This window comes from Cyanistes caeruleus, chromosome 2 (assembly GCF_971803275.1).
Source record: "Cyanistes caeruleus chromosome 2, bCyaCae1.hap1.1, whole genome shotgun sequence".
NCBI lineage: Eukaryota > Metazoa > Chordata > Aves > Passeriformes > Paridae > Cyanistes > Cyanistes caeruleus.
The window spans coordinates 117,217,729-117,238,730 of NC_141702.1; the positions used below are offsets into that span (position 1 = coordinate 117,217,729).

The following is a 21,002-nucleotide window of genomic DNA, read 5'->3' on the forward strand; positions in this document are numbered from 1 at the left end:
CTTGTGGTGCTGGAGAGGCCCAGGCCTCAGATCCACACTCCAGACTTCAAATAGAGATGTAAACTCCAGAGGAAGTCTGGAGGAGAGCAACAGGACTGATAAGAGGTTTCACAAAGCATGACCTGTAAGGAATTATTTTTTAAATTGGATTTGTTTAGTCTAGAAAAGACTGAGGACAGCTGTGAGAGGCTTCACTTGTGAAGACAGTGGCTGAAAGGGGTCTGGTAAAGGAGTGCAGCAGTCATGGATCTATTTGCATGGGAAGGACAAGAGGAGGTGAGAGTTTAGGAAAGCTGTTTCCATAAAGAGCAGGAGATGCTGGAACTGATGATGCAGAGATCTCCATCTCTGGGAGTTTCTAAGGGCTTAAACTAATGTGTCCCATGGGTGGCATAGGTACAGAGTGACACAGAAGGGTCTCTCCACACCTACATGATTTGTTTAAATCCATTCTGTGAGTTTTGTTGCTTTCTTGGCAGTAGTAGAAGGAATGTTAGACTCAAGTTTGGTTGCTGACATGGAAAACATGCTGATAGGTGGGTATGTTTGCACAGAAAATGTTGATAAGACAGGAAAAATTATATCGTTGTCAGAAACAACAGCCAAAAGTTTTAGAAGTTCTGCTTCAAAGAAGTGTATTTAAGGAAAACAGCTCCTGTGGCAAAACATCTTTCATTAAACAAAAGATGTAGCTGGAAAAATTTGCAATGAGCTCTGCAGATTAGCAGCCCAGCACAATCCCAAGATATCTGAAGTGTAGTTACTGATCCTAGAAATGGTCCTTTTCACCATTTAGGATTAAGCAGAGATAACACAACACCTCTGTTTGCAATGGGAAAGGGAGGAAAGAGATTTTCAGGGCAGCCAGAGAGGAACTTCACCTGTGAAAAAAGCCATGGAAGAGTAAGACTTGAGAAAGACTGTGCAAGAACTGCCAGATTAGGAGCACAGTGGTATCTCTCAGAAAGCCAAGGAAAGACTGTGGTTCAGCAATGAGAGGCAGAAACCCAGGGCTCAGAAACTGCTGGAGTGTCTCACAAAGCCTGCACTTCTGTGTGTTCAGTCCAGGAAACTGCTGAGTGGGATGTGAAGCTGCCATATGTTTTTGCAGGTGCTTCAAGTGTGTGCGCTCCCCTTATGGATATATGCTTTCTACCCAGTTCTGAAATTGGATCAAAGTTGGGTCAAATTCTCCAGAATGAAACTCCTGAGAATTTACAGACCTGGGGTGCTGTGATAATGGTTCTGGACAGCAATTTTACTTTCCCCTATTGAGGCTTGGGCAGACAGAGGGGAGTGCAGCAGGAGATCCACACCAAAGATCAAGGCAGACACATCTGCCTGGCTGTCAGATTTCACACCAGCAAATTGAAAGAAAATTAAAAAATCCAAAGTCAGATCTGGTCCTTGGTGTGGGAATGCAAAGAGGCCTGAAAGGCTCCCACAGAGATATTTATGCCTGGCATAAAACCACCACAGAAACTTCTGTGCTTCATTGGTTTTTCTATTCCTTTAATAGGAATATGTCAAGTGAATATGAAGGAATGAGATCTTATTGTTAGAATGGTCTTGAGTTGGTGCAACTTTCCTTAAGAGGAGGGTGCTTTGTTCAGCCTCTGCCCACCACATCTTAACAGCTGCAGACTCACACCTTAAATCAGCAGTCCTGCAGGTGTGGGAGACAGGGGATCTTCAATTATCAGAAGTGATGAGTTTTGATTCCAAAGCAGATTTTCCTCCAAAGCCCCAGGGACATTTGTATCCTGAGATACCATCCCTCTGTCAGGCATGGAGGATGAGCTACCACCATCATCATTGCTCTTAGTTTTAATTTCCAGCACAAATAGCCCCAAACCCCTCTGGAGTGGGGGCAATATGAGACAGACACATTGTCTCTTAATGCAAAACCAATTGTGTTTACTCCATTACTCGGTTCCAAATTACAAGCCTTATCTCACAGGAGCTTGGGATGGCTCTATACTTCCAGAAACTTCATGGTAAATGGGACATTTTTTAAATACAGTGTTTTCCAGAAAGACTATCTTAAAAATATAGTGCAGTTCAAATCCTCTGCTTCCTTTAATGCTATTTTCAGGCTGTTGTTTTAGGGTTTTTTTCAAATTAGGTTTAGCAACATTCACGCGCTGTTAGATTAAAGGGACAAGGCTTGGGTTTTGCGTGTCTGTACAGAAATAGCTGTTCCCTGGGTGGGCCAGGTGAAGCTGAGCAGAGTTATTGTCCCTTGAGTTCCCCAGCCTTCTGGGTGGAGGAGACAGGGATGGGACTGGCTGCCTGCAGGAAAGTCTGGCCAAAAGCACTGGGCCACATCCTTTGTGGAGGTAAATCAACATTGTCTGGGTGGCGTTTCTGGAACCAGGACTATTTTCATCAGGATTAGGCCTTTTCCATATGGTGAGGAAGTGGTAAAAATCACAAAGGGAGGGAAATCTGTCCATGCATGGCAATAATTGCAAGAATCTACAGGGTTTTCCTATGTAGGTGGTGTCATTTTCTCTAAAGAATGGAAGTGTGGCTCTTTCCCTTTAAGGAGACTCGCTGAGCAGCTCCTCCCAACAAGAGAAAAAGCCCAGATGCCCAGAGAAGAACTGTGTTGTTGTGAAGATACAGCCCCAAAAGGCAAAATGTCTGGATATTATTTGCAGCTCTGCCATGAGCTTGCTGGATGATTGTGGCCAAGTGAACTAGGTCTGTTGTTGCAGCAGCCCCTGTGCCCTCTCTGCACAGGCACCAGTTGTACGTTCACTCGGGGCTTTGCACTGAAGTCCAGCAAATGCAAAGCTGCAGGGAACCACGTGCTGCCCTGCTTTACCCCAGGAGAAGGGGCATGAGTTAGGGAAGCCACTGAATCCCTGACAGCAGGGATCTGGATCCAGAAACAGGGGAGAGCGTTAGAGCAAAGTCCACCTCACCCAATGGCCCATTGCTGGCAGACAGTGCTAAGGGAGGAAAACAAAGTCAGCGTGAGCAGAGTTGGACTTCCAGAGCTGGGAGTGGTTCATGTGAACTCAGCAATGCTCAAAGGATTTCTAAACCTGGGAGCATGAGTAGTCCAGGATGAGCTCTCAGGGCACCTTGGGATTTTTAGCTTCCTTGGAGCAAGACTCATTTCTTCAGCTCTACGTCAGACCTGCTGGGTCACACAGGGCTTTTGTAGCTGCTGCAAAGAACAGCCTTCCCATGGCTGTGTCAGCTCTCACAAGGAAGTGATGCTGCCTGCCAGGGAATTGAGGCTAAATGCACTGGTGTTTCCTCATGCTTTGGAAAGGAAGAGAAGTCTGGAGAGAGTTATTGTTGTGGTGTACAGGAACTTTGCCAGTATAATGCCCTGTAATAACAGCTAGTCTTCCTTCAGGTCATTAAGTTACCTATTTTTTAGTACTCTTGCTCATGACAAATGGAGCTTGAGTTTAGAAATGCCCTCCTTCTCTTTCCTTTTTCCTGACTTGCTAAATATACTTGGGATTTTTTGGGTTTGTTTTTTTTTTATGGTGCTGTATCCAAATATCCCTGTTTAAGTATCATCTTCCAAATCTCTCCTCCAAGGAGCCATGACCAGATAACCAATGTATTTGTGTTCCGTCTCCATGTCTCAGTGGGAGCTAAAGCACGAGGAAATATTCTGAAGGGCGCTACAGATGATGAAACTGGATTTAGAATAAGGAAATGTCTGTCTGCTCTCAGAGATAGTCTCACATCTGCTTTGTGTGTGCCCCATAACTGAGCTGCACCCTGGAAGCCACAGAGTTGAGTTAGGGAGGAGCTGGGTTGAGCTTTCAGCCCAGCTTGTGGTGGGGTTCATACATCTGGGCTCAGGATGGTGTGAATGTGGCTACATTCAGCCTGGAGATGGCTGGTGTCCAGCTGGCTGGGAAGGGGGCTGGATGGACAGGCAGCTGTTCGCCTCGACCAGCACCAACATGCCCAAATTCTCCTCATGTGCAACTGGAGGGTACTCAGATATTCCAGTGATGAGGGCAGTCTGAGAACCTGTTTAGACCAGAGCATGGGTTTCAGTGGCAGTTTGCTGGCTGATTAATTGGGTGACTTTGTGCAAGTCTCAGCTTGCCATTGCCCTATCCAATAAATGGGAATAGCAGCATTTGTCTCCCTTTGTAAAACACTTTGAGGTCTACGGATAATCCTCCTCCTTTTTCCCACCCATCATTATGGGACCAAGTGGAATCTTACGACACATTGAGTTTCTGTGGTCTGGCGTTTGCCAAGCATCTGAGAATGACTCCTTGGCTTGAGTTTGCAACGTCTGTGAGTGCCACGTGACTTGTCATGGCAGCTCCTCGTTGAAACCAGGTCACCACTCACCTGAGAGAGCTTGAGATGGGGAGAGGAGCTGAAGTGGGCACAAGGAGGATACAGACCCCGGGACATCCTGCAGCCACGCACATCAGCAATCCATCAGTAACCCACAGCACTTTGTGGTTCAAAGCTCTGCAAACACGTACAAGTGGAAAACTCCAAAAAAGAGAAGATTCCTCTTGACCACCACACTGCTCTCTGTCACCCTGGTGAGCAGTAGGCAGAGCTGGAGAAAGATCTTCCTATTGGGCATTTGGAGATGTTCTCATAACATGATGTTCAACAGTTTGAACTCAAGGACCTTGTGCTGTAGTGCACTACTGATATTTTAGGACAGTTACATCTTTCTCTGGTTGTCCTTGGAATCACAGAATAGAATAGAATGGGTTGGAAGGGACCTTAAAGATTATCTTCTTCCAACACCCCTGCCATGAGCAGGGATGGTACCCACTAGATCAGGTTGCTCAGGGCTCCGTCCAACCTGGACTTGTCCAGGGATTTGCTCCTTATGTTGGGATGCAAATCCATTCTTCAATCTCACACCAAGCACGTACCAACAGGATGTGCTACTGAAGTTATGCTGTTTCTTACAATGACATGAAAGAAAACCTAAATGATTGCAAGTAAACCTTGACGAAGGGAGTGAATAGCTAAGAAATCAGGTTGCTGGTACACAGAAATCTTTCCAAAGAACATTTCAAGGCTGGAGGAGCCTTGAAGAGCCAGGAAATGAGCAGAGATCAGTATCAGGTGGCAGAGCTTACAGGAGAGAGGCTTGAAGAGAGGCTTGATCACAATCTCCAGGTACTTACAAGAGGAAGGGAAATGAGGCAGATGTATCCAGACATATTCTGGCTGAAACTTGAAACTGAATAATTTTTACTTTCTGTGGTGGTGGGGAACAGGAGCAGGAGCAGTCTCTTCCTGCAGAGTTACACCCCAAGGCTCCTGTAGGCCCTGGGTGGCTAGGGGCAAGTGTTTGAAAGAGCTGTAGTTGTAAGAAGAGCCAGAGGTGTGTGGTGGCCTTTGCTGCATACAGGAGCAGATCAGGGGATCCTCCTGAGTCCTGTAGTTCAGGATCCAGTGATTTGGACTTCTTCTGCCACAGCAACATTAAAGCCAACTTTGTCTTCTCATCTCATCAAGCGCTGAGCCCCACCAGTGAGAATAAAGCTTTGGAGAGGGAATAGTGCTTCAAGACTCAACTCCAAACACCATCAGTTATCTGGGCCAGCCTGAGCTGCCTCTTTTCTTGTCCTTTGCCTCCAGTGTATCATTACAGGATGACAGCAGCAGAATTACCTGGTGCTCTCATCTCTCCCTTAAATCAGAAAGAAACCCAAACAAACAAGTAACATACCAAGAGCCCATGAGTGAGTGCACATGAAAGGCTGCTATTTCCCAGAGCAGCACTCAGGGTCTGCTCTCTGGACCGGGGCTGTGAGGAACTCAGCACCTGGCCTGGGCTGGACCCAATGGCTCTGTGTTTCATGAGTCCTATCAAGTATCATCTGTCCATACACAAGCTGTGTTTTACTTATAAAGTAAATTGCATTACATGGGCTATAATGTACAATTTCAAAGCAGACCCACCTTAAAAACATTTTGTTTAATAAAATAACTTAATTAGAAGAGAGCTTCTGGCTGATGTGGTTGAGGCTGTGATAATTTTTCCTTCTCAAATCATTTTCTCTGTTTATTATACTTAATTATAGTGTAATTATGTAACCATCCTCTAGGCAAATTATGCAATCAGAAAATGTGAGTGGTTCATTTGCCACTGCTGTTGGGACCAGTGTTTACATCCCTAGTACAAAATATGAGCATAATTCCTATTATTTATAGTATTATGTATATGCATATATATAAAAGAAGTTTCACACAGGATGAAGAATTGGTGTAAATATTTTATTGGCACTCATTTTTGCATCATCCACTCAATTCGTTTGTGGCTTACTAATAATGGAGACACCCAAAGCTCAGGTAAGTAAAATCTTTACCATGAATTTTCTCAAACACAAATACATTGCTAAGGAATGTGGAAGTTGCACAGCTGAGCTTTAATTTTGATAGGAGGGTTATTATTACTTTTAAGAGCTGGTTTTGCATTTCACTTCCTAATATTTCAGGATTTAACAAGAGAGAAAGGAACTCTGCAATATCCAGCTGTGGAGTTGTGTTCACATCATGGGTTCAGACTAACCTATTTTTAGCCATGTGCTTCACGAACTTTCTAACCATGGCAGCCCTGACTTCAGCAGACTGAGTTGTTTGTTCTTCCTCTTGTTTCCCTTGATGGGAGTTGACAGATCACGTTTGAACATACCAAAATGTGAAGCCAAGTGTCCAAATCTTGAAAACCCTCCTGAGATGGATGTTTTCTCCTTCTTTGGCCAGCTCTCAGAGTTAATACAAACTGAATTCCCACTTGGCAATTTCAGCTTCTCTGTCTGCCCTTATTTTGCAGAATGAAGCCACTCACACCAGCGGAGCAGGTGGGGGAGGCAACACATCTACTGCTGGAGCTCAGCCCCCCATGTTTGTTACAGCTGGCAGAGGGGAGACATCCACCTCACCATCCCACACAGAGAAGGAAAAAGGTGATTCCTGATAATCCTCACCAGCCCTGCAGCTGCCCCATGGCCTCAAACAGCCTTTCTCTCTCCCCACCCTCAAAATGCAACCACTGCCCCATTCCTCCCTCTCCCTGAGAGGAGAACTGTCAGTTGTGGTCTCTGAGGGAAAGGCACTGCCCCAGCCAGCCTGGAATAAAGCTACAGAGTGGAGAATCAAAGCCCAGATCCAGGCAGATACTTTGTGGTAACCTAAGATCCCATGAACATCTGGGGAGATTTTTGAAAGGAGCCAGCGAATACTCCTGGGCAGGGGCTGCTGCTCCATCCTGACCCTCTGGGGAGCTGCAGTCACACACACAAAGGGGCCCAACCAGCCCAAACTGGGTTCAAGCAGCCAAGCCACTGCTCCCAGATGGGACACAGCTTGTGGGGTGCCACATGCCAAGAGCCCCAAGCCTGGAGCAGGCAGCAGCTCCATGGAGAGCTGAGGGACCACAAGACCAGGCGCTGACTCAGTCCACGGCAAGGAGGCATCTCCCAGAGCGGGGTGAGATGGGAGCAGTAGGTACGTAAGATGTTTTTGTTTTTTCCTGATGTTATCCCATTTTCCCAGGTCCCAGGTTCAGACAGCTGTCTGCCATGTGCTTTGGCCAGACACCGAGGCGCTAACCGTGAGCTGGCATTGCTGCCATGAGCAAGGGGACAGTGCCGTGGAGCGTCTGGGCCGTGCCAGCCTCTTCCCACAGGGATTTTGCATGGTCTGAAGTAGGCTGAGACTGGGCAAAGGGTGCTCTGGGCCCCTGCCAGAGGAGGATTTGTCCATTATAGCCTCACTTGCTTTTGGGGTGTGGCCTGAAAGGGAGTGTTGGAATATTTGTAGGGGGCTTTCCACATTTTGTTATGAAACCCTTGGGTTTTCCGTGCCTTGAATTTGGTAGCACATACCTTAGCAAGCAATTTTACAGGTGCTTGGCTCTGAGGTGATGCTTCCCACCTGTTGGTTTGTAAATGCTATGGAATGAGTGGTGTATTTAACCATTTCTGAGCAATGGGGAAGCTGTGGTGCAATTTACCTGAGGTCAGGCAGAAGTCTGAAGGAAGAGCTTGGAGCAGGAGTTGGACTGCCAAGTCCCCAGCAGCCAGGCACAAATGGATCCTTTCCTCCTCTATCTTTTCTGTCCTTTCCTGGTCTTGTTTCCCCTTGTAATCCTAGGGGGGGAAATGAAAGAGGGGGAAATTAAATGCAGGTTATAAACTCCAGCGTCTGCACTAGGGGAATCTGCACCCAAATGCAAGTGGATGAATTTGATCCAATATCTGCCACTGATTCTTAAAGAACTTCTTGTCTCAGAGGGAACTGGTTCAGAAACCAGCCAAGAGCTGAGATCCCACAGCTCTGAGTGAGGACAAGGGCCACTCTTCCTAACTGAGGCTTAATCACCTGAATTTCAGTTATTGAGAAGCCATAATGAGAAGCCTGGCCTATTTTTATATCTTGGAGCCCCCCTGGAAGCCTCAGCCCCAGCACTGCTTCAGCACACGCTGAGCCTCACACAGTGTCCGGGGGAGCATTGCACCCATATCTGAGCTGTCGTGAGCTAAAGCCAGCAGAAGTAGCTTTCCATTCACACCTTCTGCTTTCATGTCAACATGCCATAATGACATGAGGCAGCAGATGGATGCAGACCAGGAAGAATATTTGGACATATTAGGCAATGGGTACTGGTCCATTCGGCTCACACATCTCCAGCTGAGAGATCACAAGGCTGCAAAGGACCAAACCAAAAGCTTCTCACAAACAGAAGCAAAATGGGCTCTGCCCAGGTTTGTTGAACATTTTATTTAAACCACCAGTTCCTATCTCAGTCTGCAAAACCCTGCCCTTAAAACAGAAGGACCCCATTTTCTTTGGGTTCAGAGTCTTTCTCCGAGTTGACACCTTTCTCCTCTGGGGACGGGCTGAACAGCAGACATCCAGCTAAAATCCTGTGGCAACAGATAAAGGTAAACCACACTTTTCAGTCAGCTCTGGGATGTGTTTCTCAAAAGCTCGGGTGTCTCTGGTGCTTTCTACTTTGTCTGTGAAGCTATTACTTTGCATAATAGAAGGGAGCAATGCTCGACCATCTGGTAGCAACACCACCATAAATTTAGGTTGATTCACTCTCCCATCAGCAACAGGAACGGAGCTTCCTTCTTTTTTCCCTTGATCTCAGTCCTGTGCTAGAAAGGCAAAGCCAGAAGAAGCCATAGGGGAGTGAACTGTACCCTGAACTGGGTTTTTGAATTTTGAGGGACATGTGAGATTCCTTCACAACTCAGACATTTCCCAATTCTGTGTGAGCACAGAGATGAACTCAGTAACCCCAGCTGGGAGAAGACACTGGGTATCATCCTATGTGCAAATGCCCCTTTCACCTCCAGCAAAGCCTGGGGACTGGGGTCACATTCCCTGGGCATCGTGCCTGGGGAATCACCACTGAGGTCACTGTCACCAAGCAGCACCACACACACACACACACATCCAACACAAATGGAAGGGAGGTGCTGAGCTCACTCATGTCCAGCGTGGAGAGACCTTCATCGCCCCTGAGGGACTCCTTATCTTGGGGACCAAGCCACTTCTTCATCCCCATTGCTGGTTTTCTTAGAAACCTGGGAAACTACTATTAGCTGCCATTCCTCTACATCAAAAGGAATATCCAGACTTGTACTCCTGTTTATCCACTCTTGGTGAGCGTAGTCAGACAGTGAAGGCCTGGATGCTGGAGTTTATGGCTTAAATCAATGGGATTATTCATGAGTTGAGAGATAACCATGTGCTTTTATGCTCGGCTGGAGCGGCGTCTCAAGCTGACAGCTGGGAGTCAAAAGCTCTGAGTCACTGGGTCCCTCCTCTCTCTCCTTCCTGTGTGACCAGTCTGCCCGTGTCTGCTTCCCTGCCTGCCGCATAAGGAGGATGACAATCGCTTTTATCTGATGGTTGCTTTCAAATGGCCCTAAAGGCCTCTTCTGGCCTGATGAAAATTCAGTACAAGCTGGACTAGCATGGAAAGATGGGAGGACATTTAACTAATGAAAGCACTGGGGCTCAGGAAGGCAATTACATCCTTTCTTCCTCCCCACATTCCCACACAGGCTACTGGTGATAGCTGCAAAATTTTCTACAGGCAGAGAGGAGTGGGAGGCCATGGAAAGGGTGAGACAAGGCCCTCGGAGCTTGGGGGAGCCTCTGTGGGGTGCTGGTTGGGGTGACCAGCACAGCAGGTTCCCAGCAGTAGTTACACCTTAAAAGAGGCTCATTTCAATTAAAAAACTTCATCCTACAAGCCTCTGCTTCACCCTATGTACTTTGTAAAACAAAAACATGCACAAAAACTAGAGACAAAGAGAGATACATGGGCCAAATGCATGTATTTTATGCCCCAATTTACAATAAATCCTCAGAGGGGTTTCCACATTTAGCATGTACCTCTCTAAATAAAAGATGATTTTAAATATAGACCCCATCCCTTCTCCTGCTGTTCCTGTGCAGTGTTGGTCAGTGCTGCTGTGGGGTCTCTGTCCCTGTGGACCTGTGCAGGACCCACTCAGTGCTGAGTTTTAGGAGAAACAAGCAGTGTGAGCTGCTTTGAGGGCTGATGGTGCCTTTTCCTGGTCCAGTTGTCCCCTTTCCACCATCCCTGGGAGGAGAAGCTGCTCCTGCAGCCCCCGTTTTTTGGGGAAGCTGCTTTGGCATATGCCTGTAAGATGGGCTGTTCTGCACCTCCCTGCTGGTTAGCAAGTCAAATAGGAGAGTGTGAGAAACCCTGTGTAGCTGCTGTGCCCAGGAGAGTGTGCAGGCGTCCTCCCAGCTGCCCCAGCATCAGTAAATATAATTGCCCTCACTTTCCAATGATAGACATCAAAAAACAATTAAGAATCAAGCTCTTCAAATTGATAGGTCTCCTGAATTTGAAACATTTTTCATTATTTGGCTGGTATCACTGCCTAGATTAGATTATTTTTTTAAAGGGAAGATTAAAATAAACAGTATTTATGGTTTAATTATTTGAATGACTAAGAAGCTACAGCTTTATTTTAACTTCACAGAGGACCAGAAGATGTTTTTAATGATATGTTTTACTCACATAGGACCTTTCATCCAAGAATCTCAAACTGCTTTTCAAATAATTAATTAATCCTTGTACCTCTCCATGAGACAGTTATTATCTCTGATGGTACTGATGGGTAAGCAAAGGCACAAAGACGTCAAGGCAAAAACTGTTTTCCAAATATTAATTAACTAATTCTCTCACCACTCTGTGAGACTGTTACTATCTCTGCCACTACCAGTGGGTAAAACTAATGCACAAATCTGCGAGTAACTCACCCGAGGCCATGCAGGTGAGTCAGGAGCAGGTCTGAGAATAGCTCTGAGCAGTCTCTGAGCTCATTGTTTCCAGCAAGTCCTACTCCATGTTCCTGACAATGGGCAGCACATTCCCTGGTGTGAAGCACAGCTGAAACCAGCTGCTTTATGAAAATATTTCCTCTGGTCTGTCTTCATCCATTGCAGATCATGTTTGCCCACATCAATCTGCAGTTTCTTTTGAACTTGTTGTGGCTGGTGGAAGCTAGAGTAGCCGTGAGGAGAAATGTTTAAAGGCCCTGGGGAGCTTTGAGACGCTCTGGTGGTGGGGCTGTCCAGCAGCACACAGTGGTTCCAGAGCTCATCCCTGTGCCCAGCCTGTGTGGCATCCTCAGCCAGCACAGCCTCAGGCTCAGCCAGGCACAGGGTGCCACATGCAGGGATTGCTGCCATCGCTCCTCTCTCCTGTGTCCCAGCCTGCAGCCCCAGAGCAAGCACGTGCAGGGCCCCAGGTGTAACAGCCTGAGCTGCTGAACCTCCGTGTGTGTGTGTGTGTCCTGCCCCTTTCACCCACCTCCTCCAGGATGTGGCCAGTGGGGTATCTTTAAGGGCCTGTGCAAGAGAATGGGAAGAACGTGGGGACCCTGCAGGCCAGGACCCCTCAGCAGCCAAACCCACCTTGTCCTTTGCCCAGTCCATCAGCTCAGGCTTGGTGTGTGTTGATGGTGTGGAGCAAGAGTTTCTGTCCTCCCCAGGAGGAAAAGGCAGGAAGCTGGAGGCACTCTCTGCCCCCAGGAAGGGTCCAGCTGTAGGATTCTCTGCACAGGCACCTGAACCCTCACCACAAGCAAATCCCAGCTGAGCTATTTCAAACATGGGCTTGGCCCCATCAAATGCAGTCTCATTTCCACATGAAAGGGCTGGAGAAATATGAAGCCAGCTCATCTGTATTGATAAAAATTTGGCTTTGCTTTCCCCCAGTTATCTAAGCTTTCTGTGTACATTAATCACAATGCAAAGACCTGGAAGATGGGGTGCACCTCAGCTGTCTTTCTGGGGATAGATTTTTTATGGGTTTTTTGGGGGGTTTTTTTGGTTGATTGTCCCTTTTTTCCCCCTAAACTTCCTTTGTCCAGGTCCACTCTGCTGGAGTCTGATTGCTCTCTCTCCTCTGCAATTTGGATGTCTCACTCTTTGTGCTCCAGCTCTGATGCAAGCGCTCGGGTGCCGAGTTTGCCAAAGCTGGCACGAGCGCCCCGTGCTCGTCTAGACACAGCCTAAGTGTGGCACTAATGCCAGGCTTCCACAGGCTGAGCCCAGCGTTCGTCAGAGCTCTGCCCACGGTCAGCACTTTGATCTTTATCCTTGAAAACCACAGCCATTGACAAAGGCAAAATGAATTTCTGACTTTGAAAGACTTTGATGGCATTCCCCTGGTTTGGTTTGCGTTTTGGTTTTGGGTTGGTTTTTTTTTTTTTTTTCTCCTCTCCTTTGCTCTTCCAGCTGAACTTCATCATAAAGCTTCTGATTACAGCTGCAGCTCCAGGACCAGAGAGAGGTCATGCTGTCTTGTTTTCTGCTGGTTTAAAATCTGAAGAGGAAACCCTGGGACACTTCTGAGACAGTCTGCCAGTGAGTGAAATGTAAACTGTAATGGGAATTGGAGATAGAGGCCCCTCAGGATCTGGTCTTGTACCTTCTTTAAAAAACAAAATCATCCTGAATGAGGCCAAGTGCCAAGAGCAGGAGAGAATGAGAACTATTTGGTGTTAGATTTCTAGCTGGAAGTCTGCAGCCTGCCAAGCACTGCTCTTTGCCTCTGTAGCCCTGGCTGAGCTGAGGCAAGGGCCTTCTATCAGCCATTGTACAGAAATGCTGTGAGAATGCCCTGCCTGGAGGTGCTCATCATGACATAAACATGGTGAGCAAATCCAGTGCTGCTGCTCCGTCTGCCCAGTGGGAAGGGTCACACAGGGCACCTGAATTCACTGAAGGGCTTCAGTGCCCAGGTGCCTTCATGGCAGTGATCCCATTAAGTTGTCAAAGATGACAAAGATGGCATCTCTGCTGGCAAGCTGTGGGCTCCAAAAGTGGCAGCTGTGCCTCATGTGTGCAACCACTTCTGACACTTTTCCCTGCTCTGAGCCACAGGGTTTGGTTCAGTGAGGAGAAGTGCTGCACGTCTCTGAGCAGTTCTCTATGCTAGAGAAAATGTCAGCAGCTTTTCTGTAGAAAAGAGCCACACTTTCTGTAAGGTTATAAAAGCCAATTGTGAGATGTCTTATCCCTTTGAATTTACTGGAGGAAGCACTTTACATGAGGGACCTTCAGCAAGTACCTCACCAAGCTGGATGAATTTCAATGGAAGCAGGAGAGGGGGGGGTTTTTCCGCTGGGCCTGGAATGAGAGCAGGGATTGAAGGAACTGGAGATTAATACCATGGACAGTGCAAAAGGGGGAGGCTTTAATTAAGGGAGATGGACAGTGTGTTATTTGCATATCTGTAAAAACCTTCTAGGGACTGGGAGAGAAAACCAGGTTTGCTGAGGTCAATGGGATTTTTGCCACAGATGCCAGGTGGGCCCAGCTCTCTCCCCAGATACCTGCATAGAAAAGTTCAGAGATCTTAAGTGATGGCAGCAACTGGAAGCACCAACAGGGATGGCCAATCCCAAAGGCAGAACATCCCAGAGCAGGTTTTGGGGTGTCCAGCCCCTGGTGATCAAAGCCCATTTGTCAAAAAGGACTTTGTTAACCAAACAAGTGAAAAACAACTCTACCTTCAAGCTGACTGACTGCCAGCTGGAGCTGGCTGAAAACTTTCCTCTTGTCATATATAAATATTACATATACACACACATGTATGGCAAGGAAAAACCTTATGTAGGTGGTATGTCTGTTTGAGATAGAGGGATATTTACATTTTATGCTTATAAACTCACATAGATATATAGTTCTAATATCTAAAAAAATTTTCTTTTCCTGAACACTTCACCAGTTGATTCACAGATGCCAAATGTTGAGACAATATGTTAAATAGAAATGTTGACAGTTTCCCATGGAGAGTTTTCTGCAGCCTTGGAGAAGCTCTACTCAACATTTGTTTTGAGATGTGAAGGAATTTGATTAACATTTTGCTGTTGCCCATTGCTGAGTACTGTGAGTTGAGCTGGGACCAGAGGAGCACTGGATGAGTAAAGCTCTTTTCTTATTTACAGCCTCACCGAAACAATGAAGTAGCAGGAATCTCCTTGGAGAGCAATGGATCATAGCACTTGTCAAGATGATTTCCAAATCAAAGATGACTTCCAAGTTATCTTGCAAGGGTATAATTTTGGAGCCAATCAAGGCAATGGCAAAAATCCCAATTTCTGCACAATATTCTTAATGGAGCCTCTGAAATTTTGGAGCTTTCACATATTATATATTATATACTATAGATTATATGGTGACTAAAAGGTCCTGCCCAAATTCAGCATCTGTGAGCCTTACAGAGGAATGACCATAAAGAGGAGTGATGAAAAAGGTCAGTCCTGTTTAAAAACAAATACCAAATTTTAATGAGACCAAAGGGAGAATGAAGAATTCAGTACTTAATACTGACACCTGCCACTTGCAAAATACCTCCACCACTAGAAACAAATATCTGTGAGAGTTTGGAAAAGTTTGGTCACTCATTTGCTCCTCCTTTGTTTCCATTTCAGTCACTGGTCCATCTGTCCAATGACAGCACTGACATTGCTCAGTGTCACGAAGCGGAGCTGCCAGAGTTGCTCCGTGTGCTGCTTCCAGGTGAGATGGCAACAGGAACAGCTATAATTCTTACAAAACACAACAAGGCAAAAGAAGATTTGTTAGTTTTTGGATATAGTTGTTAGGTCCCAGGCAGAGAAATTAGTCAGAGTACCCATAAATATCACTGTCACTGAACTCTGATTTCCAAGTTCTTTGCTCCCAACGCCCACCGGCTTTGAAAACCCAGCTGAGCTCCGGCTGCTGTGCCAGGAAAACCTTCTGGGATCTGCCCAGTTCTTGGTCCTCAGCAGACCATTTCAGGAGGGGAAGCAAGAGGCACATCCATGTGGTGCATCTCCTGGTAGGAAAATGTCTTCATTGTAAATCCTGAGGCACAGGTGACCCATTCCCAGTGTTGCAGCTTCCAGTGGCGTCATTCGGAAGGGATCAGCCCCAGGGTGACAGAGCAGATGTGGAGCCTGGTGAAACACCCAGGGCAAATATCATAAGTGCTCAGGTCAGTTTTCTCTCTTCTCTGCATGTCTCTGCTGGGAACCAGAGTTCTGGTCCTAATAAATATGGCAATTCTGATGCTGTCATTTAAGAAAATTCAGTTTCCCAGGGAAACCTCAGACAAAAGAACCAACCCAAGATATTTATCACTTCACACTGCGTTAATGCAAACAAAAACATTGCACGCTGCAATAAATCCATTACGGAGTCTTACCAGAACAAACTGATATTCCCACGTGGCCAATTTCAAGCTGGAAGGGTTTGGGTTGTTTTTCGCTATTAATATTCTTTCGTAATGGAGAAGGCATTTTTCAATTGAATGAAAAACTTTGCCTCCAAAAATGTCCAGTTTTAGTGAAAGATTTAGAGGTTTCAGCAAGAAAAAACGAAGACCAGCAATTCAATGATTGCCTGAGTGAGAGATTTCTTCAGTATTCCCCCTCTCCCCATCACCTCAAAAAAGTCAAAAAGTAAAATATTAACTGAAAGAACCAAATCCACCCATGTCATCAACATTGTTCATGGGGGAGAGCCGTGGTCCCTGGCTGCCTACATCATTTACTTTGCAATAATGATATGTTTATGTGTTAACCCCAAAATTAGCTCGGCCGAGCGGGGAATGCCCACAATGACTCCCTGAGGGACATATTTGTACCTGCAGAGCAGGACTGGGTGCAGTCACACACAGGCAGGGCCTGCCCAGGAGAACCCCTGGAGTTGCAAAAGCAGAGCTCAGCAAAGCCTGGCTGAATGGCACCATTTAAGCCTCAAAGGAGAGCCCAAGTGCCAGCCAGCACAAAGAGATAAGGAACACCCCAGAGAGGGGCACAAAGGTGGCTCTGATGAGCAGTGCTTGGCTTTGCTCCCACAGGGGTCACAGCTGGGTCCTCTATTAAATTTTTCTCAACACAGCAGTATTGACAATTTATACCAAGTTACTCACTAGTACTTGACAGTCCTGGCATCAGCAAAGACAGTCAAAGGCTCTGTTATCTTCTTTTATAATGTGGCGAATTTGGCTCTGAGGAGACAAAGGTCCAGCAGAGCATGTGGGGAATGTCACTTGTGTGGGTAAAGCTGAGCCTTTTTCTCTCTGAAGGTGCATCCTGGGTTTAGCTACAAGAGCCTCCATCTGGAAATACCAGTGATTGGTAAAAATGTATCTATTCTGATTTATTTTTTTTTAATTACCTGTTATAACTAGAGGGAGAAACTGTTTCCATTTCATTGCCAGTATCCTTTTGGAGCTGAAGTTCCTGTGTGCACATGCAGCATTCAGGTACATCACACTGAATCATTGGTGTGGCAAAGTTGTTCCCAGTCATTTCTGTTTGTTTTCCATGTGCCATCCTATCAGCTCCAACTGAGTTGGGAAGAGGTAAAGCAACGAGAACGGGCAGTTTTTAAGGTTGCACCAAGTAGAAGGTAAGAAAATATAATAAATTTTATTTCATGCCTTCTTGCCAATTGCTAGAAATGTGCAGTCCATATGAATGCTCATAACAAGGAGGGAATGTTGGGAAAACCAATAAAGATTTTGTGGTCTTAACTATAATGAATGTAGTTTGATATAGAGTCTGTTTTTCACTGCATGGCAAAATGAATCATAAAATACTGGACCTTGAAACTCCTGCATTTTTTAACAATAGCCTGGGGACAGTTTACAGTGTAATGAATTGTAATTAACCCACCTTCAAAATCTTTTATGAGTATTTTGCCAATTAGCTTCGCATGCTTGCTAATGACTCATGGCCAGCGCATGTCTTTACAGAGCAGGGTTTACAGCACACACCAGCCCAGGAAGGCAGCAGAGGGACACAGGATGGGGAGGGAGATGCAGGTAAGAACCAACAGTCCTAGCAACCTACATATTTCAGTGTTCAAAGAGCCTCTGCTGTTCTCCCAGCCCCAAAATAACTGCTATAATGTATAGCGACGTCAAAAGGCTTTGGTTTCCAAAGGATTGCAAGGAATGCAAAGGGCTCAAGTCCTGACATCTGTTGTTACTTAGTACTAACATATATAATGCTGCTAATTGCTGAGCCATCTTTGTTTTCCTTACTTAGCACTAGGGTTAGAATTATTTTATTTTTGTGGTTCATGGCTTCCTGCCACTTGCAACACAAAGTCCACTCTAAAGAAAATAAAACAACTACCAGGCTGCCTACTAACAGTGTGTGGAGGGCTGGGGCTGCCTCTTCCCCCTCTTCTGTTTTAGGTGGTATTTTTCTTGCTTTTTGATTTTTATTTTTAAATTAAGATAAGAGGAGACAGCAGAGCTGGGACCTGACCAGTGTCACAGCAAAAGGCCACATGGGTCAGTATCCCATCTCCCAGTATCCCATCTCCCAGTATCCCATCTCCCATCATAGCCAGGAGGTGATGCAGGCGATGCAGAATCAATCCCTCCCCTGCTGTACCCTCCTTGCTCCAGGCAATCCGCGGTTTATGGACTTCCCGAAGCAGAGGCTGCCTGCAGACCAGCGTGTTTTAACAGCCACCCATGGATCTGTCCTCCTCAAATGTTTTTGATCCCTTTCTCAAGCCATTTATAACTTTTGGCCTCCGCAACATCCTGTGGCAGTGAGTTCCACAATTTAATTATGCTTTGTATGAAAAAGTACTTCCTTCTGTTGGTTTAAACCTTCTTGTGTGACAGCACCACCAGGTCCCTCTAATTCTTAGGAGAACCAGTGAACAGCCGGTTCCTGTTTGCTTTCTTCTGTGCCAGTCATGATCTGATAGACCTTTACTGAACCTCCTGCTTCTTGTCATCCCTTTCCACTCTGAAGGCACCTCATCTCCTTATTTTTCCATCTTTGTGGAAGCTGTTGCCCATCTCTCCTCATCCTGCGTGCTTTCCTTCCTGTGCATTCCAGTTCAGCCCAACTCTTCTGGTGTTCCAGAAAAGACCCTACCATGGACATGCAGTTTCACCAAGGAATGCTGTAATGATGTCTTCTGATTTGTTCCTGCCTCTTTGCCAGCTCATTCCTAACGTGGTTGTTGTCTCTTCTGATGGACTTTAAATGATATTTGCAGAGGCCTCCCAGCTGTCTTTGCCCAATGTTATTTTTAGGGCTTATCTGTGTGGAAGTACAGTGAGGGTGAGTGTTCTGCACGTGCTCTGCCTTTGTTGGCACTGCCCTGCATCAGCCATTTCACTGCCCAGCCACTCAGGATCCTGAACCCTTTCAGCAGTGCTTTGTGGCCAGATTCACATCATCTGCAAAATTTCTCTTCTCTCTGTTCATCCTTTTTAGCAGACTATTTATGAATGTTTCTGAACACTATCAAATTAGTGTTTCAACAACAGCTCAGTTCTAAGTAATGCATGAAACCTCTCTCACACAAAGATGTGTGGCAGACACCAGCCAAGAGCTTGAGAGGATCCACCAGTGACCTCCAGTGACTGTGAATGTTCAGATTTATACCCATTCTCCAAAAAGACAGCTTTTAACTCCTTATAACTACAGGAAAGAACTTTCTTTTCTCATCTCTTATCATGAAGCCTTGTTGCAGACAAGGCAGCAGACTTTTAGGCTTTTGTGTTTATTGGCACAACTCTCTGAACTCCTCTGAGCATGTTATCAATATTGAGTGGGTAACCAGGAGAAATCAGTGATAAGAAAGCCCATCTGGTGTGTCAAGGATTTCATTCCCCAGGCAGGGATATGTCATTTGTTAGCTTATTATTTTTAATAACTCGCAGTCTATCCCTGTTGGTTGTGCAAACCATGGAACACAGGTTGGTGAGAAAGGCTCAGCTGCAACAGTGCCTTTTATTGCCAGATGCAGAATCACTTCTGTTTACAGGTGAACTGCACACCTTTGGCACTGAATTCCTAAAGTTCACCAGCCAGACCCACAGATGGCCCTATTGCAGGAGAGCTGAGGTGGGCTTGGCTTGGTGTGCCTGGAACAAACCCATCGCTGCTCTCAGCTGCCCTTCTGCATTGAATTCTCAGCTACACTGGAAGTGAGCTCACCTGAGACTGCCCTGCTTGCACACTCTGCCCAAAGACATTTTTCCCTTTGCTGTACCGTATCCAGTTCTCCTGGAGGCTTAGCCCTCACGGCAGTGTGAAGCCCCACAGGGCAGTTAGCATTGCCAGGCCATTTCCTTGTGTCACAAAATGTCACCTTGTGCTCTGTTACCCCATGTCGTTCTCACTTCCCTGTCAGCCGGCCGTCCCAGGGTTTGGCAGGAAGGGCCAAACTTGTGATAAACTTCACCTGAGGCTCAGCTTGTGCCTCATCCTTGAAAGCCATGTGTCTGGGAAGCATCCCTGAGCGCTGTGACTCAGGCCTGCCCTGGCTCTGTTGTGGTGCCACACGGAGTTATCAGGAGTTTCTGAGTGTTACCACGTAGCACCTGGAGAACCTGTTTGCTGGACATGCAGATAATCCAGTGCAGATTTGGCTCACAAACATGAGTTTGTGAGGTGCTTGCAGAGAGCCTCAGTGGAAGGGGAGCCGAGATTTACTGCAGGAATTGTACAATTCTTGCTGTGACTCTTCAGAGTAGAGCACCGTGTTTGGACCACAACTTTTTCCAAAGAAAAACTGCAATATCAGCGTATTTCCACACACGCTGATCCTGCTGTAGTGACCTCAATTGCAATCATGAATCTTCAACCTGATTTTCCTCTTAGTTCAGCGGGAGCTTTTCCTGTACTGTGCAGGACTGGACCATCTGTGTACATCCAGGTCATGGAAAAATATTATTTCTGTACTAAATGAGATCAGTGTGTCCCCAGTGTAGAGGGACTGCATTTACAGTCCCAACCACTTCCACACACTTGCACTTTTCCTCACTGGGTTCTAATCCTGAATCAGGGAATGGTAGCATTAAATTCAATCTGGGCAGGATTATTATATGTGTTATTTTAGCTGATCTAACATGTCACAAAAATGTGTTGAATCTTTTTTTTTTTTTTTAAGAGCAAAATAAAACATATGGTTATATAATCAGTGAGAAGCACTAGACACCTACACAGGAGAGCTGTAAGCATGGAAATACTCACATACATATTTGAAGTAACACCACAGGTTTTTTGGGTGGGATTCTTTGCCCTGCTGCACTACATCTGGACAAATAATTTGGATGTTGACCACTCAGATAATGCAATCCAAAATCCTGTTGCCCGTGTTGCAAACAGAAGAGGAGGAGAGAACATTTCATTCCCGTCTCAGGCAGAGCAGAGCACAGCTGTGGTGTTTCATTGCAGGCAACACCACTGCTGTAACCCAGCATTGCTGGGGGGTGTGCACTGAAATTATTGCTCTTCTGCCAAAGAGCTGTGGCAGAACCAGTTCTTTTTTACTGTTTTTTTTTTCTTCTCATTGACCCCAAAGCTTAAAAGCAATAAGTGTTCCTGCAGTGCAATAGGAACTGCAGATGTGACATCAGCACCCTGCCATGCTGGGAGCTGTTATCTCTGTGCACAGAAAGGGAGGGCTAACGTGGCTGGGTGGGAGGAGGTGAAGGT

General features: G+C 46.1%; 2 protein-coding genes across 4 annotated transcripts in view; one reads left to right on the top strand and one right to left on the bottom strand.

The window, feature by feature from the left end:
• LOC147655168 (uncharacterized) overlaps positions 1 to 14,611 on the top strand; it is an 85,622-nt gene extending 71,011 nt beyond the window's left edge. The window contains exons 2-5 of one of the 2 annotated variants that reach the window (XR_015281972.1): positions 6,803 to 6,935; positions 12,399 to 12,652; positions 12,797 to 12,894; positions 14,481 to 14,611. The gene's annotated coding sequence lies outside the window, so the exon portion shown is untranslated. Of the gene's footprint in view, positions 1 to 6,802; positions 7,477 to 12,398; positions 12,653 to 12,796; positions 12,895 to 14,480 lie in introns of those variants that run through there. The other variant, XR_015281971.1, reaches the window with a different exon arrangement.
• The window catches only part of LOC111926451 (uncharacterized), a 64,502-nt gene that overhangs the window by 32,834 nt on the left and 10,666 nt on the right, over positions 1 to 21,002 (bottom strand). Inside the window, exons 3-4 of one of the 2 annotated variants that reach the window (XM_086873921.1) lie at positions 16,702 to 16,873; positions 7,985 to 8,120 (exon numbers count right to left, since the gene is read on the bottom strand). In XM_086873921.1, the coding sequence (XP_086730047.1) occupies positions 8,078 to 8,120; positions 16,702 to 16,873 (215 nt within the window). In that variant the 3' untranslated portion in view covers positions 7,985 to 8,077. The remainder of the gene's footprint in view (positions 1 to 7,984; positions 8,121 to 16,701; positions 16,874 to 21,002) is intronic. The other variant, XM_086873929.1, reaches the window with a different exon arrangement.